The 26,081-nt window shown below is 44.9% G+C and overlaps 1 protein-coding gene across 1 annotated transcript in view; it reads left to right on the forward strand.

The window, feature by feature from the left end:
- Sae1 (SUMO1 activating enzyme subunit 1) overlaps positions 1 to 26,081 on the forward strand; it is a 69,188-nt gene that overhangs the window by 9,557 nt on the left and 33,550 nt on the right. The window contains exons 2-5 of the mRNA XM_008822005.3: positions 1,873 to 1,984; positions 10,353 to 10,526; positions 13,228 to 13,370; positions 14,919 to 15,018. Of these exons, the coding sequence (XP_008820227.1) occupies positions 1,873 to 1,984; positions 10,353 to 10,526; positions 13,228 to 13,370; positions 14,919 to 15,018 (529 nt within the window). The remainder of the gene's footprint in view (positions 1 to 1,872; positions 1,985 to 10,352; positions 10,527 to 13,227; positions 13,371 to 14,918; positions 15,019 to 26,081) is intronic.

Here is a 26,081-nt window from a genome sequence, read left to right on the forward strand (position 1 = left end):
TTTTTTTTCCTGACTTTGTTGTGAGAGTAGGTGTTGAAACTCCAGATTCAAGCCTGTGTCTAGCTATGCCTTTTTATTTATTTATTTATTTATTTATTTATTTATTATTTAGATTTTACTTATAACAAACCTGGAGTTTACCAATGGGAGATTCTGATAGCCCTTGTAGTCCCAGCTGTCCTGGAACTCACTATGTAGACCAGGCTGGCCTCTGCCTCCCAAGTGCTGGTATTAAAGGCGTGCGCCACCACACCTGGCCATCTCTAGCTATGCCTTTCTAATTAAGGTAATGAGGATTGAAAAGAAGAACAGTAAATTTGTGTTACCGTTTATTAAGCATCAATTATATGCCAGGTACTGTGTAGAAACTTTGTTTTGTTTGGGTTTTGATTATTTTGAAGCAGTTTCCCCTTATAGCCCTGGCAGGTTTGGAACTGTTTACAAACCAAGCTGGCATAAAATTTGCAGTGTTCTCTGCACCTGTCTCTTGAGTGTTGTTGGGCTTATATCATTCATTGTATCCTACTAATTTCTGTTTATTTCCCTCTGAAGAAGGGTCTCATGTAGCTCAGGCTGACCTCAAACTGAACATGACCTTGAATTTGAGCTTTGGTTGTTTTTTTCTTGAGGTTTAGAGTTACATAGTATTAGGACTGGAGAGATGGCTCGGCGGTTAAGAGCACTGGCTGCTTTTGCAGAAGACCTTAGTTCAGTTCCCAGTACCCACATGGTGCCCAACAATTGTCCATAATTCCAGACTCCCTCCTCTGGTCTCCATGCATGTACATGGTACACTCATATACATCAAGCAAAACACTCATAAAGAATTAATAATAAAAAAAAATTAAGCTAGGCATGGTGGCACACATCTTTAATCCCAGCACTTGGGAGGCAGAGGCAGGTAGCACTCTGTGAGAGCTACGCCAGTCTGGTCTACATAGCAAGTGCCAGGCCAGCTGGGACTACAGAGAGACCCTGCCTCAAAAAAGACCAAAAAAAAAAAAAAATTATATTAGACCAGGCCAGCCTCAAACTCCCAATCCTCCTGCCTTAGTTTCCAGAGTGCTGAGATTATAGTTGCACACCTCAGCATCTGGCAGCCACCATACTTGGACAGAATTGACTTCATAAGTTAATACCAAACACATTGGCTTGCAGAACTAAGTTGGTGTGACACTCGTCTGTTACTAATCTTCCCATATGCATAGCGTACTTTTTTTGTTTTTTGTTTTGTATAAATATTGGTGGCTTTGTAGGTCGATCCCCAATTCCACAATAAATTATGGTTTACCACCTCTTTGGTTACCCTGACAGTCTGAGGACCCTCTAGTCCTCTGTTGCCCTAGCTGACACTTCCTTACTCCATGTCCTAGAGTTGGGTCTGGATAGATCGATATATCTCCATCTCCCTAGTCCTGTGTCACCACTTTTTTTGGGGGCGGGGGCTCTTTTTTTGAGACAGGGTCTCCCTGTAGCTGTAGCTGGCTGGCCTGGAACTTGCTATGTAGACCAGGCTGGCTTCCAGCTCACAGAAATCCGCCTGCCTCTACCTCCTGCTGGGACTAAAGGCGTGTGCCACCATCCCCGGCTGCGCCACTTTTTGACCTGTCTGTTATCTCTTCCCAAGAAGGGCAGGAGCTGTCTTATTTACTGCTGTGTTTGCGCACTGCAGAGGGTGCATGGCTCAGTAGGTGCCTGGTAAGTAAATTTTCTGTGCAAGATGGATTGGAGCCTGTTTTCTAGGTATGAAGGTTCAGTGATGCTTCAGTGCACATAGTGAAAACCAAAAGTTTTCTACATCATCTTGTCCTTTTGTGATTCAGCAAGCTCCACTCTTTGGATCATCAGGTTAACAAAATGTTTGTCTTACAGGCTGCGTGCCTCCCGGGTGCTGCTTGTTGGCATGAAAGGACTTGGGGCAGAAATTGCCAAGAATCTCATCCTGGCAGGAGTGAAAGGACTGACCATGCTGGATCATGAACAGGTACAGCATTACCACCCCACTGCTTTACCTTTTCCCCTCTCAATCTGTGAGTGCTGTGAATGAATGCTCAGCTTTCAGCCTGCAGCTCTAGATTGGAGTCTGAAGGTGCTATAAGAGTTCTTAAGACTTTGCTGTGGTACAGCATACACACACACCTTGTGATCCTGATTTAGAAGGTCTGAGACAGTCCAGGAATGGGCACTTTTTTTTTTTTTTTTTTTTTTCATTTTATATGTATGAGTGTATTGCCTGCACGTATGTGAGTGCACCCGTGTCCTGCAATGCTGTGAAGGTCAGAAGAGGGTGTTGAATTCCCCTGGAACTGGAGTTAAGGATGGTACGTAGCCGCCATGTGGGTGCTGGGACTCAAACCAGGTCCTCTGCAAGAGTAGTGAGTGCTCTTAACCGCTGAGCCATCTCTCCAGCGCCAGGAACGGGTACTTTCAAGAGATGTGTCAGCTCGGTATGGTGGCACATGCTTGCGATCCCAGCACTCAGGAAATTGAGGCAGGAGGAGTTTGAATTTAAACCAAGCTATTGCTACATACTAAGACCCTCTCTTAGAAAAAGAAAAGGAAAAAAAAAAAAAAAACAGGTCAGGCAAATGTGGCACACTCCAGCATTTGGGAGGTGGAGACAGACAGATCACTATGCGGTCAAGGTCAGGCTGGTCTGCATAGGGAGTTTCAGGCCAGCTGGGGCTGTAAGGAGACCTTGTCTCAAACCAAACCAAACCAAACCAAAACAAACAAACAAAAAAACAAGAAAAAAGAAAAAGTCTGAAGAGATTTTGTTGTAGATGGTTTACTAGCATTACTTTGAAAACTACAGAATCAGAATTGTGTGTAGACCACTTATATAGAGATGTGTAAACAGCAAGCACCCAGTAATGGCTCAGTGCTGTCTAATGGATAATAGGGGAGCTCACAATTCAAGTGGGGCTCTCTTTGACCTGGTGAAACCAGTTGATTCTTTTCTATACATACTTAGGCCCCATTGACATTGTTTTTCTTTTTTTTTTTTAATTTTATTTATTATTTTTATTTTGTATGTATGAGTGTATTGCCTACATGTATGTAAGTACACCTGTGCCCTGCATTGCCTGTGGACGTCAGAAGAGGGCATTGAATCCCCTGGAACTGGAGTTACAGATGGTTGTTAGCTGCCATGTGGGTGGTGGGAACTGAACCTAGCTCCTCTGCAAGAACAGCCAGAGCTCTTAACCTAAGCTGAGTCAACTCTCCAGCCCTGACATTGTTTTTTTCTTTTAAAAAATTTATTTATTTATTATTATTATTATTATTATTATTATTATTATTATATATTTTTGTCTTTTGGGGTCTTCTTGTAGCCCGAATTGGCCTGGAACTCACAAAGATCTGCCTGCCTCTGCCTACTGAATGCTGGGATTAAAGGGTTATGGTGCCACACTCAGCATTAGATTTTACTTTTTTGGGGGGGGTGCCAGGGGTTCGAACCAGCGACCCCCGGCACAGTGATGATTGGGGATGAGTAAGCATGCCATTCACCAGCCCACACCGCCCCAAATACCAGGGACACTCAGACGCAACGGGGAGTCTAGTCAAGCAAGGACTCATTTATTGCAAGTGTTACAAAGCTTATAAAGGCACCTGGAACTCCCCCCTCCCCCCCAAGGGTGTATCTTAAGGATGGTCACACACCGATCATGCACTCCTCAGCAGTGTGGAAGTATTCTTCAGACTTTTAAAGCAAGCCAGGTCACGCCCCCAGTAACTTCCTTTCGGACCTATGCACTATGCAGTCTTTAGGTCCCCACAAATATTAACAATTGATTACCGCTAGATGAGGAACAGCTGACCCTTCTAAAACAAAGGCCTTTAGGTGGCTCCCTGAGAAGAGATGGCTATCTCCTTCCTCTAATCTTATGCATTTTTGCCTGTCATAGGTTGTGTCACCTCTGATCAAGCCTTGCCTGTCATTGGATGGATCATGCACCTGGCCATGTGCATGACCTGTCTTAGGAGTACTTGTCATGGGACATCTTACCTGTCTTTGGCTAAAAACGCATCATGATTAAGGGCAGCCGCATGGGTAATGCCAGCCCGTGACAGTCTTAGTCTCTGCCTAACTCGGTTAGCCAAGTGTGGGCAACCAGAGGGGGTCCTGGGGGAGTCTGTAATTATGAGGAGGTGGGCCATGGCAGTTCCAAGGGTCCTCTGTCGCCGAATTATCTGGTAAAGACACTTAAAGATAATCATTATCAAGAGAAGCAAAGCAAGTCATGGCGTAGGACAAGTTGAAATACTTCTGAGAAACTGTTGTCCATGGACCGTCATGCTAGTCAGTCAGATCCTGGCCTACGCATTTAAGGTTTTTCGCAGGCACCCATATGGGGTTTGAATCTCCTGTAGGGTAGACACACCCAAAGCCTCAACCCATGGTTAGCAGTGGATCTGGTCCTTTCCATTGCCCCGTGATGGGATCCTTCCATCTTACTTGTACCTCAGGTCTCTGTTCCTGTCGTCCCCAATGCTTCTGAAACTGGGATTCCAACTGATTTTTTTGAAAATTAAGAACATAAATAGTGAATAAGGCTATACCCAACTGTTGGTGGGGGCTTATTCCCCCTTTTTGTTTTTGTAATTGAAGTTTTAGGTTTTGATGGTTGCAAAGCACTGGAGAAAATGAGACTGAGCATATTTAGACTTCTCTCCTGTATGAGTGGTAGCCCAACAGGCATGTGAGAATGTGTTTATGGACACAAAAATATACTTAAGCTTTCCAAAAGGAGCATAGTGTGTGACATCCGTTTGCCACAAGGAATTGGGCTTGAGTCCCCTGGGGTTTACTCCTGGCTGTTGCATAGGTGGTACCTGTACATAATAAGCCATCTTGTCTGCCTCTGCATTGCCTTGGGATAAAAGCCCAGGCAATCCTTGGTGCCCCCTAAGATGCTGTAAGAAGATAGGGGCTTCTCTCTCTCTAGGGAGTGTATGAGCCTGAATACTGTCAGAAAGCAATGGCCATGAGTTCCTTGAACTGAGCTGCTTTTTGGTTTCTCCACATCTGCCCCAGTCAGTGAAAACATTGTAGGCTTTTACTAAGAACTCCCTCGGCCCAGGATTTGGCGAGCGCAGCTGCCCATGGGGCTGTAGCACTCGGGGGCTGGGTGGTTCCCTGGCCACCCACGGAACTGAAGGGGCAGGGCCCCTCCCTGAGCCACCTTCCCCAAACCGGGCCTTTTAGCTGGTTGCAGTTGCAGTGCACTGCCAAAGGTGGTTTTGTCGTTTGTTTGTTTTTTTTTGTTTTGTTTTTGCTTTTTGTTTTTTTTTTTCTTTTTAAATGCACCTGGCAGCTGCTGCACTACCAATCACCAGCTGGGGAACGGTCCCTGCCTGGCTTTCACATGAGTCCCTGACTTGTGCCCGTCGCTGGCCGGGGGGCAGTACCCGCCTTGCTTTTCCGCGGGCCCCTGACCCACTCACACGTTAGTTCAAGGTGGGTGGGGTGGGCAGCTTTTGCCACCGACCCCGTGCGCTCTGCCCCACCCTTCTGCCCGGGAGGCTCTGAAGCTGGCCAGGACACACCGGAGGTGCCTCTTGTTACTTTGGCCGCTTTTGGTTTCACTTCTGTTGGCATCTCTGCCTTCTTCCTCAAACCCTTCCCATGATTCCCATGTATCCCCAGTAAAAACATTAGCCCCAAGTAGCCAGGGAGCCAAATGAATCGCTTCTGCCCAAACCTTTTGAGCTACAGGATCTGACAAATCCAATCCCCTGCTTTTAAGCATTTCTCTCAGCGCTTTAAGTGCTGGGTCTTCAAACTTAAAAATTGCATTACCCATATTTAGGGTCTTGCTTACCCGGAACCTCTTGATTGGCCCCAATCTGTTTTCCTTCTTTCTTTTCACCTTTGAGCCCCACGTTGGGCGCCAGCTGCCGGGGGTTCGAACCAGCAACCCCCAGCGCAGTGATGATTGGGGATGTCTTTTTGAGACAGGGTTTTCTTGTAACCCCAGCTGGCCTAGACCTCATTATGTAGGCCAGTCTGGCGTGGAACTCACAGAGATCGCCTGCTTCTACCTCCCAAATGCTAGGATTAAAGGTGTGCACCACTACACCCAGCTTTAGTTTTTACTTTTTTATGTGCTTGAGTGTTTTGCTGTATGTAAGTACACCCATGCGTGTAATGCCTGTGAAGGCCATGAAAGGGCATGGAATCCCTGGAACTGGAGTTACAGATGGTTATTAACCACCATGAGGATGCTGGGAACCGAACCTGGTTTTTCTGCAAGAGTAGCCCGTGCCTTTAACCACTAGAGCATCTCTCCAGCCCCGACACTGAGTTTTCTAGTAATTTGTTTGTTTCTTGGTCTTTTGAGGCAGGAGCTCACTATAGTTCAGGCTGTCTTAGAGCTTGGACTACAGCTTCAAAGCTAGCCTCAGCTACATAAGAACAGAGTTTTCTACTGCAATATGAAAAGGAACACAGGCTGGCTGGCTTAGTGCCACAGCCTGTGGTTGTTTGAATGAAAATGTCCCCCATAGGCTCCAAGTGTTTGGACATTTTGTCCCCAGATGATGGCACTGTTTTGGGAGGTTTAGAAGGTGTGGCTATCCTGGAGGAAGCACGTCACTGGGAGTGGGCTTAGAGAGTTCTTAAGCCTTGCCAGATCTCCAGTTGCTCTCTTGCTTCCTGTGCCTGATGATGTGAAAGCTTAGCTTCTACTGCTCCTGTTCCAGCCACCTCCAGCCACCATGCCTCCCTGTCATGATGGACTGTAATTCCCCTGAACTGTAAGCTCAAATAAACTCTTCCTTCTATAAATTGCTTTGGTCAGTTTTTCAGTCACAGCAACAGAAAAGTGACTAATACACAGCCAAAATGTTTTTTTGTTGTTTTTTTGAAATGTTCTCACTGTGTAGCTCAGGCTGGCCTGGAACTCACAATATTGGCCTGCCTCTGCCTCCCAAGTGTTGGTATTAAAGGCATGGGGTCACCATGCTTAGCTCTAAAAACTGATTTTTTGAGACAGGATCTCTGTAGCCCCAGCTGGCCTGGAACTCACTATGTAAACCAAACATAAATAAAATAATAATAAAAAGGAAGAAAGAACCTAAGGGAATAAATTTGTGCAAACAAGCTGACGACAGAGAACAGGTCCCAGACTCTGCTGCCCTCTAGAGCAAGAAAGCCTCATCTAGAAGAGACTAGCATACTTACATAAGACACTTTGTAACTGTAGTGGCTCTTGGTGTGGAAAAATAAAAAGACATTTTCCCCAAACCACCATCTGGTGTGGCAATTCAGTGGGTCCATCACATACCAGAGGTGTGGTGTGGTCAGAATACTACAGGCTGCACGGTGTTGATGGATCCAGGCTGATTGTTTTCCTTCCTCACTTGGAGGGCTACAGTGCCTTCTAAGTGCCAGGCACAATGGTCTTCAACCCTAGATACACTGTAGAGTACTTGATTAGTTACTTAAAAATCACAGCTCTCCAGGGTAAGAGTTAGGCTTGACAGTTATGGGCTTTGTGTAGTGTAGTGCAAGTCAGCTTCACCGGCCCGGCTCCCATCAGATAAATTTAAGAGTTCATCAACAGACCATGCTTTTCTTCCTACAGTTTTCCGGAGACTACCCCTGGGAAGCAGTGGTACAAGATGGTTTGGAGCTGGGAAATTGTATAGGCTTGGTCTGCAGTCATCTCAGCTCCTATAGCTGGACGAGGAACTTCTCAGTTTCAGTTGGCTCTTCTCTAAGCTGAGGGTGTTGATGCCTGCCAATTAGAGCATCTTAATTTACATTCAGCACGTATCTGAGAGCACCTCTGGCTATCTGAATCTGAAGTCTGTGTGTACTGGATGAAAGGATGCCCATGGTCTAGTTCCCATTCTTCAGGACCTATCCTGGCCTATCTGACTCATTGTGATAAGGAGACTTGAGAGCTTCGTAGAATTCTGATCCGAGTTAGGTCTTAGAGACTGGGGATGTGTTTATAAGTTGCCAGACTAGGCAGGAGACACTGGAGGTGCCATGTCAAGCAGCATGGTAGAAAATGGAACATGGAGAGTACTTAGTTGCGCTTAGAGTGTGAGGGGTATGGGAACAGATTGCAAGTGAAACCTGCATCAGGACCTGCTAGGACATCCCTCTGGAAGCTGTTCCTCAGTCCTCTAGGTACAGATTAAACAGTTCCAAAAGACAGGAGAAGGTGACCCTGGCAGCTTTGGCCTCTTATCACATCAAGAAGAGCACTGCCATTGAAGTAGATCACTAATTAGATCTGTTGGATTTAGGCATATTATTGATCACTGCATAAATTAGGATTGGCCCGAGATGTAGGGTGGAAGAGCACTGAGAAGGCTTCTCCTGTAGTATGAGATGTGCAAGGGGTCTGAACAACTGCCTGGAGAGGGAGATGGGCCGAAGTACACTGTTGTGAGAAACAGGAGGATCTGCAGGTGGCTAAGCAAGAGAACATAAGGAAAGCAGAACCGTCTAGCAGGGTGACTGTACCAGAGGTACCTGGCCTGTTCTGTGAGCCGTGGATATATTGTCTCTTGTTTATTGTTTTGGGGGGGGCATCTTTTTTGATACATGGTCTTCCTAGAGCCCCAGCTGACCTGGAACTAATGTAGACCAGGTTGGCCTTGAACTCACTGCCTCTGCCTCCTGAGGGTTGGGATTAAAGGCGTGTGGCACCCATGCCTGGCCCTCTTGGAGTTCTTAAAACTACTCCAGCCACCAATTGTTTATAGATGAACAAATTTTGGGATAGGAAGTGACGTTCTGGTTATTGCAGGCCTCGTAGATAATGAGGGGTATGCCCAGGCAGCCTGACTCCAGAGCCCATGTCCTTGGCCAACTCACTATGTGGGCTACACTCAGGCCAGTAGCAGTGATGTGAAAACCCGCATTCTGGTTTGGATAACTGATTGGACCGTTGGTGTCTTATGAATAGAGATGGTAGGTGGAATAGCAGTGATACAGGGCTGGTAGGCTATCCAAGAAGACCCAGGTGGATTAGAAGCAAATCTGCACCAAAAAGAGTGACTTGGGAAATGACAGCAGATTTTGTTAGAAGCTAAAAGTGGCAATGAGTTGGTTTAAGGAGCTGTGCAGAGTGAGGTGATGAGACTCTTGCACAGAGACACTTACACCTCAGAGACTAGAATGTCTTAAGGAGAAAAAGAGCCAGGATCCGAGAGCACATGGTTGTAAAACCTTGCAAGGTATTGTCTGTGGATTGACAGAGGGACCACAGCTGTGGGTCCTGCAGACTTAAGATAATACAGTGGTTGAATCTAGCCTGAATAAGTCCAGGGCCTTTGCTCCTAATTATTGATGCCCAGCTTTGCCATAGGAAATGACAGAATGTTAATTAAGGACACAATAGAGGGTTGGCCTGAAAAGATTGGCTAATTTTCGTTATGTTTTTGGTAGGGCCTCTCTAGTCCCAGCCCATCTGGAAGTCATGGTGTGGACCAGGCTGGTCTCAATCTCATAGAGATCCGCCTCCCTCTGCCTTTAGAGGGCTGGAATTAAAGTTGGTACCACCACACCTAGCATTGACTCATTTTCTTGATAGTGAGAAGTGCTTTGAGTAGTGGTAGGAGGAAATGGGGAGATGACTTACTTCACTGAAGCTAGTTTTGGTAAGGTGGTAAAGTCATTTGCTAAGTTAGATGTTTGGTATGTGAAATACTTAGTGAACAATATGAAATCTCTAATGAATAGTCCAAGTCTCCAAGGCTCTGTGAACATTCACCTTTATAATGAAATCAGTTTCTCTGTGGCCTTCACACCCTACCCCGTGTGTATGTGCGCACCCTTCCATCAATTCAAGGAGGTCAGACCCAGGGTCCTATGTGCTAGGGAAATAATTCTACTATTGGACTACTTCCTTCAGCCCTTTCTTAGTTTAAAAGTTCATTTCAAGCATTCTTAATTATGTCTGGTATTTGCACTGATCTGATTTTAAATTGCCTATTGACGGGGTCTGCATCCTCTAAGTGTCTCATGTGTTTGCTGAATTCTTAGGATTGCATACATGGTGGATACTCAGTTCTTAGGACTGGGTGGTGAGTGGTGAGCAGTTAAGAATCTAACCTTGTCAAGTAGGAGTGGGGATAGGCTTTCCTTTTGGAGTGAATTTCCCCTGTAAACACAAGGGGGTGCTCTTTAACCAATAATGGCTAGTTTCAAAAAGATACACTCTCTATGGTTAACACAAGGAAGAAAGCAGGCATTAAAAGTGTTGCTGTGGAAACAATAATACAGTTTGATGGTAGGTGTTTTAACATCCTTTAAGATAGGTTCATTGTCTTTGAGGTGATTTACATTCCAGAAAAATTCAAGAATTGAGAAAATTTTTTTTTCCTAGGTGTCTCCAGAAGATCCTGGAGCTCAGTTCTTGATTCGTACCGGGTCTGTGGGCCGAAATAGGGCAGAAGCCTCTCTGGAGCGAGCCCAGAATCTCAACCCCATGGTGGATGTGAAGGTGGACACCGAGGATATAGAGAAGAAGCCTGAGTCATTCTTCACTCAGTTTGATGCAGTAAGTTTTTTAGTGTAAAGTCTTCTGGGAGAGTCAGGCAAGTTAAAGCACCAGTTGATGCCAGGTGTGGTGGCACATGTTTGTAATCCCAACACTTGGAAGGTGGAAGTGAGAGGATCAAGAGGTCAAGGTCATCCTCTGCTACAAAGTGAGTTCGAGGCCAGCTTGGGCTACCTGAGACCCTTTTTTTAAAAAAATGAAAAATTGAAAAGAACTCACACGATTTTGTTGTGTCTCTGTGGCTTTTTTTTTTTGTCTTTTCTTCAGTGTATATGCATGTATTGCCTGCATGTAAGTGCACCCATGTCATGCAGTGCCCACAGAGGACAGAAGAGGCTGTTGGATCCCCTAGAACTGGAGTTACAGACAGTTGTTAGCCATCATGTGGGTGCTGGGATTTGAACCCGGGTCTTCTGCAAGAGCAACCAGTGTTCTTAACCGGTGAACCATCTCTCCAACCCCTGTATCTTTTTCTTGCACAACTACTTTGTGAAAAATAACGTGAGAGAACCACTGCAGTGGTAATTGAAGTGAGGTATATCCATCCTCACTTGCTCTCTATGCCAGGGCTATGTAGAAGTGAAGGGATGAGTTAAATTCTACATCAGTCAGTGCGTGCCCATAGCCTGGGAAAGCTGACAAATCCTGGACATATGGTGAAATATTCCCTAGGGAGCTATTTCTTTTCTTTTTCTTTATTTTTTTTCCTTTTTGAGACTATAAAACCTCTCTTTCGGTTGGTATGAAACTCATTGTATAGACAAGGCTAGCCTTGAACTTAGAGATAAATGCTTTCCTCTGCCTCCCAAGTATTGGATTAAAGCCATGGGCCACTGTATCTGGCAGCTGCTCATTCTTTTTAAGTGAAAGTCCCATATATGAGGGGTTAAAATTTGGGTTGGGGAGAGTTTTGTCTATTGAGGAGCAAACCCAAGACCTTGCACATGCCAGTCAGCTACTCTGCCAGCAGAGCTATATCCCCAGCCAGGAAGTTTGTTTTATAATGTACATGCCTGAGCTCAGACATGGTCTTGGAACATTCGTGTGTCCATGCAAGGCCTTCCTTTTTTTTTTTTTTTCGGGCACTTCTGTTTTGTAACTTGGCTTATAACCTTTTCCCTTGTCCTTAAATTCAGATAAAGTGTTTTAATTTTTATTTTTTATTTTTTTAGGTCTTTGAGACGGTCTTCCTGTAGCCCCAGCTGGCCTGCAACTCATGTAGTCTAGGCTGGCCTTGAACTCGGAAATGGCCTAGAACTCACTATGTAGACCAGGCTGGCCTTGAACTCAAAGTAATCTGCCTGCCTCTGCCTCCCAAGTGCTGGGACTAAAGGCCTGTGCCACCATACCTGGCTTAAATTTTTTTATTATTATTTTTATTTTACGTATATGAGTGTATTACCTACATGTGTGTAAGTGCACCCATGTTGTTCAATGCCCGTGGAGGTCAGAAGTGGGTGTCAGGTCCCCTGAAACTGGATTTATGGATGGCTGTTGACCATAACATGGGTGCTGGGAATTGAATTTTGGTCCTCTGCAGGAGCAACCAGTGCTCTTAACCACTGAGCCATCTCTCTAGTCCCAAATTCAGGTAAAGTTTTATAGCATGATCTTTGAAAACAATCTGAACAGGACTTAGCTGAACATGTTAAACCAAAGATGGTGAGACCTGGCCATGGCATATGCCTGTAATCCTAGCACACAAGTGGCTGAGGCAGGAGGATAGAGAGAATTCAAAGTCTGTCTGAACTACAGGGTAAGATACTATCTTAAAAAAATAAGTAGCACACTCGGGAGGCTGAGACAGGTTGATTTCTGTGAGTTCAAGGCCAGCTTGGTCTATATAGTGAGTTCTAGGCCATCTGGGGCTTCAGGAAAACAAAACAACAACAACAAAAAATAAAGCTGCTGGAGAGAGAGATCAGTGGTTACAAACACTGAATGTTCTTAGAGGACCTGGTTTGGTTCCCCAGCACAGGGAAGCTAACAGGTGCCCATAGTGACTAATAGTCATCTGTATCTCCAGTTCCAGGGGTTTGACACCCTCCATGGGCATTATGTGACACAAGTGCACTTACATACATGTAGGCATTACACTTGTACATATGGTGTGGTGGTGCATGCCTTTAATCCCAGCACTCGGGAGGCAGAGGCAGGTGGATTTCTGTGAGTTCAAGGACAACCTGGTCTACATAGTGAGTTCCAGGACAGCTGGGGCTACAAGGAGACCCTGTCTCAAAAAGACCCCAAAAAATAAAATTAAATTAAAAAATTAAAAAAAAAATAATTAAAAGTTAAAGTAAGAATTGAGGGAGAGGAAAGCCATTATATTTAGGCATGGCCTGTGGGTCAATTAAAAAATAACTGGTTTTACTTCTCACTCTGGCTTACTTATCAGTAGTTTAGAAACAATTTGCTGTTACTGTCTTTTCATGAAAACTGAAATATTTATGGATTGGGGAGCAAGTTTTCTGAATGGCTTCACTTTCTGTCAAAACATCCTAGTGTAGGAAGTGGTCATCACAACATTTATATTTTCTACACTCAGTCTTCTGTCTTTTAACCAAGGCACCCAAAAAACCTGTTGTACCAGTTTGAAACTGGCCTTAAACGTGCCCAGAGACACTGTTAAGATTTATGTAGATGTCAGGGCAGTGATAGAGTTTGTAGCTCTCGACTGCTGATCCCTATCTTTCCACAGGTGTGCCTGACTTGCTGCTCCAGGGATGTCATCATCAAAGTTGATCAGATCTGCCACAAAAACAGCATCAAGTTTTTCACAGGAGATGTCTTTGGATACCATGGGTACACCTTTGCCAACCTTGGAGAGCATGAGTTTGTTGAGTAAGTGCTAGGAGAAGAGGGCAGAAGGAAGCATTTCAACAGTTTAGTTTACTGGTAAGAAATGAACCACCTTAGGAAGGCAGCTCATTGTACTATAATAAAACATTCTGAAGCCAAGCTAGTGACACTTGACTGAGTACAGTAACTTGTGAACTCATAACTGGAGATGTGTGTTCCCTGCCCTCCACAATGACAGCCTAATCCAAAGCCTAAAGCATGCAGAGTTGGGGGCTGTTAAAATGTATCACACAGGAGTCTGATCTGGCTGAACTCCAGGACTTGAGCCCACATCTGACCAGGTAAGATGTGCTTAGGACTTCAATACTTGATCCCTAGCTTGTGTTTGCATGTGTCCAAGTTGACAGGTAGCAGAGGGAATATATGGTGGTTAAATGTGTAACCCCTAAAGTGCATTCAGCCAGTCAGTCCACCTTTGAAAATCTCTAGGTCTCCCTCATTTGGAATATTGAGGCTGCAAACCTTGGTAATTCTCACATGATGGGACCTGCAGTGGATTTTATTTGTAGCTTCTAAGTGAAGTATGATAGATGATGCAGTGTTGTAAAAACTATATGAGCAGGTTTTGGCCACAATTTGCACATGCATACTGAGACACCTACCTTACTAATGAGTGATAAAGAGAGGTCCAGTGGGTCGGGTTGGAGCTTCCGACTAAGAGCCTGAGAAGCTCTCATTCCTTCAGTCTCTCATGCAAGTCACTAATATTTCTCTGGTCTGTAAATTTCTTGCCTGTAAAATCAAGCTTCGAGAAGGGCAAACATGTTTATGCTGTCTACTAACTCTCGCCATACTTCGCTTTAGGAACATCTAGTTCTTGGCACGCTATGTAACTAAAGTCAAAGTAGTGGAAAGCAGGCTTCTAATAAGAGCTTTTTTTTGTCTTTTTGAGACATGGTCTCCCTGTAGCTCCAGCTGGCCTGGATCTCACTATGTAGACCAGGCTGGCCTGAACTCACAGAGATCAACCTGCCTCTGCCTCCCGAGTGTTGGGATTAAAGGCGTGAACTACCATACTTGGCTTAACATGAGTTTCTCATAACATGGGAAATTAAATTTGGCCATTTATTTTATTCTAGGAGAATACTTGCAAAGCAAACCTTTTTTTTGGACACAGAGTCTGTCTGTACCCCACCTGGCCAAGTACTTGCTGTGTAGACCCGGGCCTGGCCTTGATCTCAGATTTGCCTGCCTCCCGAGTGTTGGCCTTAAAGTCCGTCACCACATGGGCTACTGACCTCTTCAGCTCTCTTTGTGGGGAGCTTGTTTGAGCTTATTTGTGCTAGGTAGTGTACCCGAGGATTTAGGCTGTTTTCTTCTTACATGAAGGATTGCTTTTCCCAGAGTGGGTAACTGACCAGATTTTCAGTGGCTGAGGTGGGATATGAACACAGGCCTCAGGAGCTCCATAGCTTTCACTCTCACAGATACAAATCATCCTGTTCTATGAGCTGATAACATTTGAAAGTTCACATTCCGTTGACATGATTCATAGGTAGACCTTGATTTCCTTCCCTCATCACCCTCTAGAGAGAAAACCAAAGTTGCCAAGGTTAGCCATGGAGTAGAAGATGGACCTGATACCAAGAGAGCAAAACTTGATTCATCTGAGACAACCATGGTCAAAAAGGTAATGTAGGAAGCTGAGGTCAGAAGCCTGGGGCTGCAAAGGGATGGGACTTTAGTAAGAATGACAGAAGTAACCCTGGGGGGTAGAGGCTGAGCGCCTCCCATCTAATGGGCTATGGCTGCTGCTTAATTTCAACCAACTCTTGCCTTCAGGGAATAGGGGTCAGTATTCCAAGTAAGATTTTTCCAAGAAAATCAGAAATGGAGATTTTTTTTTTTGTATGCTTTGTCCTAACCTTTTAAAATTCTGATAATCTGTACAACAAACAGCCAAACAGAGCAAGCTTGTATGACTTATTTGGTATAGAGGACACCAGTTTTGACCTGGTATCTAGAGCAATATCTGAAAGACCGATTGGAACAGAGGTCATTACCTCTAATCCCATCCCCCCATCCCCTACCTTAAGACTATTAAGGTCCTAAGTGGGCAGGAGCTAGCTTAAACTTCAATTGCTTTTTTTCTTTTACTTCCCATTCACTAATAACTGTATATACATTTGTGTGTGTGTGTGAGTGTGTGTAGTGACCAGATGTTGATGTTAATTTTCTTTAACTTTAAAAAAAAAATTTATTGCTGGGCATGGTGGCACATGCCTTTAATCCCAGCACTCGGGAGGCAGAAGCAGGCAGATCTCTTGTGAGTTCAAGGCCAGCCTGGTCTACGTAGTGAGTTCCAGGACAGCTGAGGCTACAGGGAGACCCTGTCTCAAAAAGACAAGAAAAAATTTATTGAATTTCATACATGCATATAAGGTGTTTTGATCAAATCCATGTCTACTCCCACCTCTCCAACTCCTCCTATATCTCCCCATCACTTTCTCCTGATAACTTCATGTACTCTCTCTTTTTTTTTTTAATGGGGCTTTTTGCTACTCTTAACATTCCCCCCTCTGAAGAGGTAACCCTAAAATCTTTTAAGGATTAGATATAAGAGTTCCCAAATATTTTCTACACTTTTGGCCTTTGGAACTGAGTATGTTGCTAAGAGGCCCAAGGACATTTTGACCTGTAGTCAAGAAACTGGCTACGTTTCTTTGGGGTCTTTTTACCCTAACTGCCTAGCTGGTTCCTACCTCCTATTATGCCATCCTCTGAAGAGGTTACCCATCTTGGGGATAGGGAATTGGGACATAGACCACTCTGGCTTCCATGCTGAACAGGGATGGAGGGTGGGGCTATTGGGGTACCCCTTCAGTGGGTCTATCTAAAAGACTCCCAATTGCATAACTCTTATCTGTAGGGGGAAACGAAAGTCCTTGACTGGTGAATAGGAGATGTGAAGGAGAAGTAAAGGCAAGAGTAATTAATTAGCATTACTAGTTCTAGACAGGAAACTAGAAAAAAGTCAGAACAGGGCAAATTTCAAATGTTCATATGAGAGTCCATTGGAATTTCTTGACAAGGGCTTCCAAAGCATCTCTCTGTTGGGTTCCTCCTCATTTTTCTTTTGTCTGGCAAGGCTGGACTCGAGAATGATGGATTCAGGATTTGCTTTTAGGCACTTTGATAACTGTTGGAGTGGTTAGAATCATTGTTAGTTCCTTCTCAAAGGCTTCATTTTGTGTATGAGTGCATTGCCTGCATGTGCGTAGGTGCACCCATGTGCAGTGCCTACAGAGTTCAGAATATGTCACATCCCCTGGAACTGGGGTTATGAATGGTTGTTAGCTGCCCTATGGGTGCTGGGAATTGAACCCAGGTCTTCTACCAGAGCAGCCAGTGCTCTTAACCATTGAGCCATCTCTTCAGCCCTCATGGCAAATATCTTGCTCAGTCTCTCCACTTGTTATTTAAAAATATTTTTGAGTTTTTGTGGGTTTCATATAATAGATCTTAATCAAATTTAGACTCTCTCCCCCATTCATACCCCTCATAACGTCCCACTAGATTTCATGCGTTCTGTCATACATGTTCTTTCCCAAGCATTTGTGCTCAAATATCCTTCAGTGCAAGTTCACCCACTGGAGTTTAGTTGGCTATTTAGAGTCTCACCCTTAAAGAAGATCTGCTCTTGCTCACCCAGCAGTAACCAGTTGCCAGTAGTTCCTAGGCTGAAGTTGGGGCCTGCTGCCCATTTTCCTTGTTCTGTGCTGGGTTTTTGTCTGAGTCAGCTGTGAGTCTTGTGCATGCTGTTGCAAGTTCATATGGTCAAGTTTCCAGTGGCCTGAAATCCTCTGCTTCCTTATGGTTATATACCAACCCTAGCTTCCACAATGGTCCCTTGACTCTTGGGTGGGTAAGGTTTAATATAGGAATCTATCCAGGGACACATACTTTGAATTCTCTTAGTCTCTAAAACTTCACCAGTTGTGGCCTCCTGTGTGCATCATACTTTGTTGTGTGAGGAAGCTTAGTGGGTGAAACTTGAGGGATGTATTAGTATTTTCTCTTCCTCCTGTTCTGCTATATTCCATGAGCCTTGGGTGTAGAGGTTCCACTATAGATGTGTCTGTCATTTTGGGCTGGGCATCACTCAGATGCATATTCTTTGAGTGTAACCATTTGTGGAACTTTGCAATATCCTCTATCTTTTGCAAAAAGAAGTTTCTTTGATGAATGATGTATACTTGTTTGTAAATATAAGGATCCATATTTAGCACATAGAAATTTCATTTATCTAGAGATAGGGTTTTCTCTAGGATCTATGACCTCTCCAGCCATGTGTATTTGGCTATATTTACAGTGCCAACCATGAGTTCTCTCCCATTGAGAGGGCTTTAAGTCCAATTAGATAGTTGTTGATTACCCCCTAGATAAAAGTGCCACTATTGACCAATAGAGATAATTTGCTATACCAGTCATTGTGGTTATTAGGCTTTACATCTGGGTTGGACCATTGATTGATTTTCTCCCTTAGCAGCTTGCATAATATCCTCTAGAAGTATGAGAACTAGTCTTCAGGGAGGAGGCTTTCAGGTTGGATGCAACATCACTGCTCCAAGTCCTTTGTCCAAAGTATGTCCTGTCTTCAGCAGTAGGGTCTTCAAGTTCTGAGAGGTGATCAAGGGCTGTGGTAATAGCCTGTGTTATTTTGGAGTCTCTGAATTCTCTGACCAATAACATGAAGGGAGGTTTTTCCTGTCTAGCACTGTGCTCCTTATTATATAGCCTTGAAGTATATACATGTACTCTTTTTTGTTTGTTTGTTTGGGTGTTTTTGAGACAGGGTCTCCCTGTAGCCCCAACTGTCCTGGAACTCACTATGTAGACCAGGCTGGCCTTGAACTCATAGAGATCTGCCTGCCTCTGCCTCCCAAGTGCTGGAATTAAAGGCATGCGCCACCATGCCCTGCTATATATGTACTCTTGTTCATACATTGTATGTGTATTTTTTGGAGGGAAGGAGGCTGAATTAATACACTTCTCGCCTCCCTGGCACTGGATTTATAGGCACAAGCCTCTATGGCTGCTTTTTTTATTTTTTGGCATTGACTCTGGGAACTGAACTAGGTTGTCATGTTTGCATGGCAAGCACTTTACCAACTGAGCATCTTCCCAACCCCTCATCAGTAACTTTAAAAAATTTTGTGTATGAGTGTTTTCCCTGCATTTATGTGTAAGTGTACCTCGTGTGTGCATTACCTGTGTAGTCCAGAAGAGGGAATTCATCCCCTGGGACTGAAGTTAAGAAAAGTTGTTAGCTGCCATGTGGGTGGTGGGAACTGAACCCCAGTCAGTCCTCTGCTAAAGTAGCCAGAGCTCTTAACTACTGTGCCACCTCTCCAGCCCCCATCAATAACTTTTTTGTTTGCTTTGTGAGACAGGGTCCTCCTGTAGCCCCAGCTGGCCTGGAACTATGATTTCACAGAGATCTGCCTCCCTCTGCCTCGAAAATACTGAGATTAAACAGATTAAAGGTATGTGCCTGTTTAATCTGATTTCTGTTTTATGTGTATGATTGGTTTTCCTGCAGGTATGTAAGTGCACCTGTGTGAACAATGCCCTTGGAGGTCAGAAGAGGGTGTTGGATTCCCTGGAACTGGAGTTTTGGACAGTTGTTAGCTGCCATGTGCTCACAACCTTAACCACTGAGCCTTCTCTCCTGCCCCTGATTAATCTCTTTTATCTCTCTCTTTTTTTTGGTCTTTGTGAGACTGGGTCTTCCTGTAACCCCAGCTGTCCTAGAACTCACTGTGTAGGCCCGGCTAGCCTAGAACTCAAAGAGATCTACCTGCTTCTACCTCCCACCCGGCTTACTCTCATTTTATTGAAAGGAGTAGGGAAGGGATCAGAAGGCAATGAATGATTCTAAAGCTGGTGTTGGAGAAGGGACTCTTGTATTGGAGAAAACAATTTGAAGTAGCCAGGGTTGGTTTTATAAAACTAACAGAAAAGACACAACCAAGCCCATATTTACTCTTTGCTCTGTAGATTTAAATGTTGAAAAAGAAAAACAGCAGGTTGGAATGCCAAGTTAAAGTTGCATAAAGGGAATCTAAAGAGTTCAGAAACCACAAACGAGTTGCAGAAAACCTCAGAAGTGGAACCTTCAGGGGTGTGTGAGGAGGTCTTTCTCTTACTTTGGTGTTGGTATTGGGATAGCTTGAGCTCTCATCAGTATGATACAGAATTATTCAGCCCTAATTTTTAGTGTATTCCCACACAGGACTGCAGTTATCCAGACTGAACATTATCAATGTTTTGGCCAAACCTTGAACTCTGTTTTCCTTTCCTTTTGAGGCACAGTCAGACATTTATCTGAATAGCTCCTTGAGTTTGATGGGGGAGAAATGGTTAAGGAATGAAGAAGTACAAAGGAGCTTTGTGGGCAGTACTGTCAGCTTATAAATCATACGCTCTTACTAGTGTGACCCTGGGCCTTGGTGTGAAGGGTTTTATGGCTTAAGGGCCTTCTATGGTTGGGGTGCCTTTCGCATTCAGGTGGAGAGAGCCTTTGCTTTGTAGCCATTCACAGCTGGAAGTTTCCCTAGAGTCAGTTCTGATGGTACCCACTGGGGTGGATCTGGAAGCCTCTTTTGGGAGCTACTTTATCTCACTATGAGGAGAATGTGAGCATCCCAGGCCAGTCCTTGGCAGCCCTGATGTACCATTCCTAAGGGCTCTGCCACCACTTGGCCTTTTGTGCAGCCTCTTCCTGCAGGGGGCCGAATTTGAAGGTATCAAAATATTCCCCAGCTGACATTGTTAGTCAGCTGTTAGAATTGGACAATTCAGCTGGGATTCCAGCCCTGAGCCCTTGAGGGTGCTCGGCATGCAGTGCATTCCTCCTGACAATCCCTGAGATTCCAGACCTTGGCTTTGTACGGCTTCACTGAGAGCACAGTGCCAGGGCAGGGTGGGGCTAGGTTTGGCCTGGCCTTTGCCACCTGGTAGGAACGCCTCCTCCATTTGGGCAGAGAAGGCCTTGGGGTTCTGAAGTTCTCCAATTCAGAAATTCACTCAGATTTTACCCTGTTGCCTAAATTGTACAGAGCAGCTAGTTGAGTTCTGCTCAGAGAGATTCAGGATGGGGTGGGGAAGTAGTCACTTCCTGTTTCCTGTGAAAGGTATTTAGTAGAGTCCCCTTCTCCCCCCTTTTCCTAGGTTCAATCAGTTGTTGTAAAGCCACCTTAGGTTCAAGGTACATGGTGTGCTCCTAAATTAGAAACTTCAAAACACAAAGCAAAGAAACAACTTGTGGTTTTCACACCATCTAGGAAGCTAGAGCCTTTCTAGCACATGAGCCATTGCGGTAAATAAGGCAGTAGGAAAGACCTTGCCAGACATGGGTGCTCTTTTTGCGTTTTTTGATGCCCAGAAGTCATGGGACAGCGTTTATCAGAATGGAGGAGACGTCACAAGCCTGGTATAGAAATGAGGTGGTAAGGAAATGTCCAGAGAAGCTTGTCAGGGGAAGTGGTATTTGATTTGGTGCCAGAGGGACATGTTTGCTATGTACCAAATTCTGGATCAGTGCTCACTCAGTCACAGAACTAGGATGAAGAAAGTGACAGATTGAGAGGCTGGATCATGGTAGCTCTCACCACAGGCAGCCTCTGTCTCTGGGTTGGGGGGTTCTTTTTTTCTTTTAATATTATTTTTATTTCATGTGTATGAGTATATCGCCTGGATGTAAGTGAGTGCACCCGTGTCGTGCAATGCTGTGGAGGTCAGAAGAGGGCTTCGGATTCCCCTGGAACTGGAGTTAAGGACGGTTCACAGCCACCATGTGGGTGCTGAGAATCGAACCCCAGTCCTCGGCAAGAGCAGTCAGTGCTCTTAATTGCTGAGCCATCTCTCCAGCCCCTGGAGAGTTCTTTTTTAAGAGGTCAGAGCCAGGCATGATGGCATGTGCTTTTGATCCCAACACTGGGAGGCAGAGGCAGGCAGATCTCTGTGAGTTTGAGGGCAGCCAGATGTATATCTCTGTGAGTTCAAGGTCAGCCTGGTCTACATAGTGAGTAGTTCTAGGCCAGCTGGAGCTACAGGAAGACCTTGTCTGAAAGAGACAAAAAAAAAAAAAAAAAAGAAGTCAGGAGAAGCCAGGGTGTGTGGTAACACATACCTTTAATCCCAGTGCTCTAGAGGCAGAGGTAGGTGATCTCTGTGAAATCAAGGCCAACTTGGTCTATATAGCAAGTTCCAGGGCAGCGAGGGTTACAGGGAGACCCTGTCTCAAAGCAAAAAAATAAGGAAGTCTGGAAAAACTAAAGGGCCTGCTAGGACCCCCACCTACAGGGGAAGAGTAGACCAGGCTGAAGACGGGCAGTGGCTGTGGATGCCGGCTTACCTAGTAACTTCCAAAGCCAGACCTGAGCATTTCTAATCTGAAGTTTTGTGAGACTGATAGAATAAAAAAAAGTGAAATTGGGGCTGGAAAGGTGGTTCAGCGGTTAGCAACACTGGTGGTTCTCGCAGAAGACCCAGATTTGAATCCCAGCACCCATATGGCAGCTAACAACTGTCTTAACTCCAGTCCCAGGGGATCCAACAGCCTCTCCTGATCTCTGCGGGCATTGCACAACATGTGTGCACTTACCTATATGCAGGCAATACATGCGTACACATAAAATAAAAATAATAAAAGTAAAAAAAAATGAAATTTGGGATACTAGAAAATGTGTAGGATAAAAGGCCATGCCACACCCTCAGGTTGTTCGCCTTTCAGGTTCCTTTGAGACATTGTCTCCTATAGCCGAGGCTGGTCTCAGACTCACTATGTAGCTGACTCTGGATTCCTGAGCCTCCTTCATCTCCCTAGGGATAGTGGTATTTGATTTGGTGGCAGAGAGACAGGTTTGCTGTGTACCAAATTCTGGACACTCAGAGAACTAGGTTGAAGAAAGTGACAGATTGAGAGGCAGGGTCATGGTAGCTCTCCCCCACCACAGGCAGCTGTGTTGGTGGGTTGTGGAGTTCTTTTTAAGAGGTCAGAGCTGGGCATGGTGGCACATGCCTTTGATCCCAGCACTGGGAGGCAGATGGATCACAGTCATGCAGGAGTTCCTGGCTACCTTTCTGTTTTGTGAGTTGTCTGAGCTGTAATGGCTTAACTCTCTGCAGTCACTTTTCACACCCAAACTAGGACTGTTTATGACCAGGAGAAATGGACTCCTGAATTACGATTGGGCACTCTTAGCCATACTTTTCAGGAATTAGTTTAGGTACCTGCAAGTGAGGAATCCTTTATTCTTTTTAGTGTTAAAAATAATGTATATGCCGGGCCTGGTGGCACACGCCTTTAATCCAGCACTTGGGAGGCAGAGGCAGGCAGATATCTGTGAGTTCAAGTCCAGCCTGATCTACATAGTGAGTTCCAGGATAGCTGTGGCTACATGGAGACCCTTTCTCAAAAAGACCAAAAAAAAAAAAAAAAAAAAGATAATGTATATGTGCTCACATACCACAGCGAATTTGTGTGGAAGTCAGAGAACAGCTTGTGGGAGTCAGTTCTGTCTACCATGTGGATCCTAGCATAGAGCTCAAGTCCATCAGGCTTGCTGGCAAGTGCCTTTACCCAGTGGGCCATCTTGCCACCCTTTGGGTTTAAGACAGGTGCTCAGGTAGCCCAGGCTGGCTTTGAACTTGGAGCAGTCCTGCCTCAGCCTCCTGAGCACTGGGATTATAGGTGTACACTACCACACCTGCCTTTCTGAGCAATTTATTGCCTCCTCTAACCCCATCAGAAGGACTATTATGAAAAATAACTAGCTTAATTATTAAAGTTTAATGTGGCATCTTGATTTCTAGAGCTGATTGCACTGGAAATGGCTTGTCACTATTTCAGGGGAGAGCTGGGATTCAGGGTCTTATAAGTGCTAGGCAGTTCTCTACCACTGGTGAGATGGCTTAGCAGGTAAAGGGACTTGTCACTAAGCCTGACAACCTGAGTTCCAGTCCCAGAACCTGTATGGTAGAAGGAGAAAATTGACTCTTCACCTCTTAGGTGCACATACACATGCCCCCTCCGCCCAGTAAATGAATACATTAAAAATAATAGGCTTATTAGGTTTCAGGAGCTGGAGAGATGTCTCAGTGGTTAAAAGCAATGGCTACTCTTGGCAGGTGACCTGGATTTGATTCCTAGCACCCACATGGCAGCTAACAACCATCCTTAACTTCAGTTCCAGGAGATACAACCCCACCCCCCCTTTTTGGTGGGGTCTTTTTGAGACAGGGTCTCCCTGTAGCCCCAGCAGGCTTGGCACTCACTGTGTAGACCAGGCTGGCCTGATCTCACAGAGATCTGTGTGCCTGCTGGGACTAAAGGTGCATGTCATCACGCCTGGCTCCAGAGCATTCTTTTGACTCCTGAGGACATTTCACCCATGTGTTACACTTAACATGCAAACAAAAAGCTCATACATATGGAATAAAAATAGGTACCTTTAATTTTTTTTGTGGGGGGGGGTTCAGGGTCTCCCCGTAGCTCCAGCTGTCCTGGAACTCACTGTGTAGAGTTGGCCTTGAGCTCACAGAGATCCGCCTGCCTCTGCCTCTGCCTCACGAGTGCTGGGATTAAAGGCGTGTGCCACCATGTCCAGCGATAACTTTAATTTAAAAAATTTATTACTTTAAAAAATTTTTATGTGTATTTCCTGAATGTGTGTTAGTGTACCCGTGTCAAGCAATGTCTGTGGAGATCAAAAGAGGGTGTCGGATTTCCCTGGAACTGGCATTACGGACGGTTGTTAGTCATCATGTTGGTGCTAGGAATTGAAACCAGATCCTCTGCTAGAGCAACCAGTGCTCTTAGCCACTGAGCCATCTCTCCTGCCACGTGCTTTTAAAGATCAGATTTTAGTTCTTTAGGGCAGGGAAGTTTTGTTTATTACCATATTCTTCTGCCAGTGCCCGGCAGACATACTCAAGAAGTACTAGCTCAGTGTAGCTGTTTCTCTTCCTGAAGCAGACTATGACAGCCCTGAAGGAGATTGTGTTCATTTTAAAACTGAACTGTTGAGTTGACTGTGTGATCAGCTAAATGGATTAAAGTCCCCATCATTTGATCTGAGTTGAGAGAACAGAATTCAAGAAAGGCAGGGAACTTGCCCAGAAACACCTAGAAGTGACTCATTGAGTTGTCAGGACTGGAACCTCCAGGCCAAGGGTAGGGGATGAAGGCTCACAACCATGCCAGGTGTCAAGATCACTGGGTTCAGAGGAATTGAGTTCACAGGCACTAGCAGAGATTTTGGTGGAGTGCCCATTGGTAGGTTTTCCAGGGAGGGTGGTCAGCTAAGGAGAGTAGTGTCTTGCTTCATGGGGATGCACATTTTATGTGTATGAGTATGTTGCCTGCATGTATGTAAGTGCACCTGTGTTGTGCAATGCCCAGGGAGGTCAGAAGAAGATGTTGAATTCCCCTGGAACTGGGGTTATGGACGGTTGTTAGCCACCGTGTGGGTATGGAAAATCAAACCTGGGTCCTCTGTAAGAGCAATCAGTGCTCTTAACCATTGAGCCATCTCTCCAGCCCAGCAGTGAATTCTTAGTGTTGCTCATTGCCAGGCACAGGAAGAAGAGTCTTGGTTGAGCTCTTAGTAGTTTTTGAAACTTGGCATGACTTTGTTTCCTGCTGGTGTCTATCTGTAGAGACATGAGCTGTTACCAGGCTGCCACCATCACATCTTTTGAGGAGAAACAGAACTCTTGTCCAGAAAGTTTGAGGACAGTGCAAACATCTTGTATGGTAATTTTTATAGTGGACCCAGATCCCAAAAAAGTGGTTACAAGGAAGCAGAAAGGCACCTAGAATCCATGACTAATCTTCACTGACTGAGCTTTCATCCATCAGGTGGTTTTGGACCTTAAAGGCTCTATAAATCCATAAACTGCTTGGTAACTGGTAGATTGTGGTTCAGTTACCTTCGTCACTTACACTGTTGTCATCTCTCTAAATGCCTAGGGGTAAGGGATTTGTTAAGAGAGAAGAGAGGAAGAGACCAGCTTCTACAAGTTCATAATCACTGATGCATTTATGGTGGACACCATTTTCTGGGGTGGTTGTTTTTTGGGGTTTTTTTTTTGGTGTTTTTGAGGTCTCCCTGTAGCCCCAGCTGTCCTAGTACTCACTGTGTAGACCAGGCTGGCCTTGAACTCACAGAGATCTGCCTGCCTCTGCCTCGAAGTGCTGGGGTTAAAGGTGTGCACCACCACGTCTGGCTTCTGTTTGTTTTTTACACTTAACCTTAGCCAAAAGGCAGAACAGCAGTGGGGTTTTGTTTGTTTATGTGATAGGGTCTCCCTATAGTCCAAGCTGGCCTGGAACTCTATATGTAGAACAGGCTGGCCTCTTCTCCTAGAGATCACCTGCCTCTGCCTCACAAGTGCTGGGGCTACAGGGAGACCCTGTCTCAAAAAGACCTAAAAAAAAAAAAAAAAAAGAAAAGAAATTACTTACACTTTATTTTAGAATTTACTTATTTTATGTGTATGAGTATTATGCCTACATATGTGGAAATGCACCAGTGTCGTGATATGCCCATGGAGGTCACAATACGGTGTTGTATTCCCCTGGAGTTACAGATAGTTGTTAGATGCCTTGTGGGTGCTGGGAATCAAATCTGGGTCCTCTGTAAGAGCATCCAGTGCTCTTAACTGCTGAGCCATCTCTCCAGCCCC

This window comes from Nannospalax galili, unplaced genomic scaffold, assembly GCF_000622305.1.
Source record: "Nannospalax galili isolate Female #2095 unplaced genomic scaffold, S.galili_v1.0 scaffold432, whole genome shotgun sequence".
Classification (NCBI taxonomy): Eukaryota; Metazoa; Chordata; class Mammalia; order Rodentia; family Spalacidae; genus Nannospalax; species Nannospalax galili.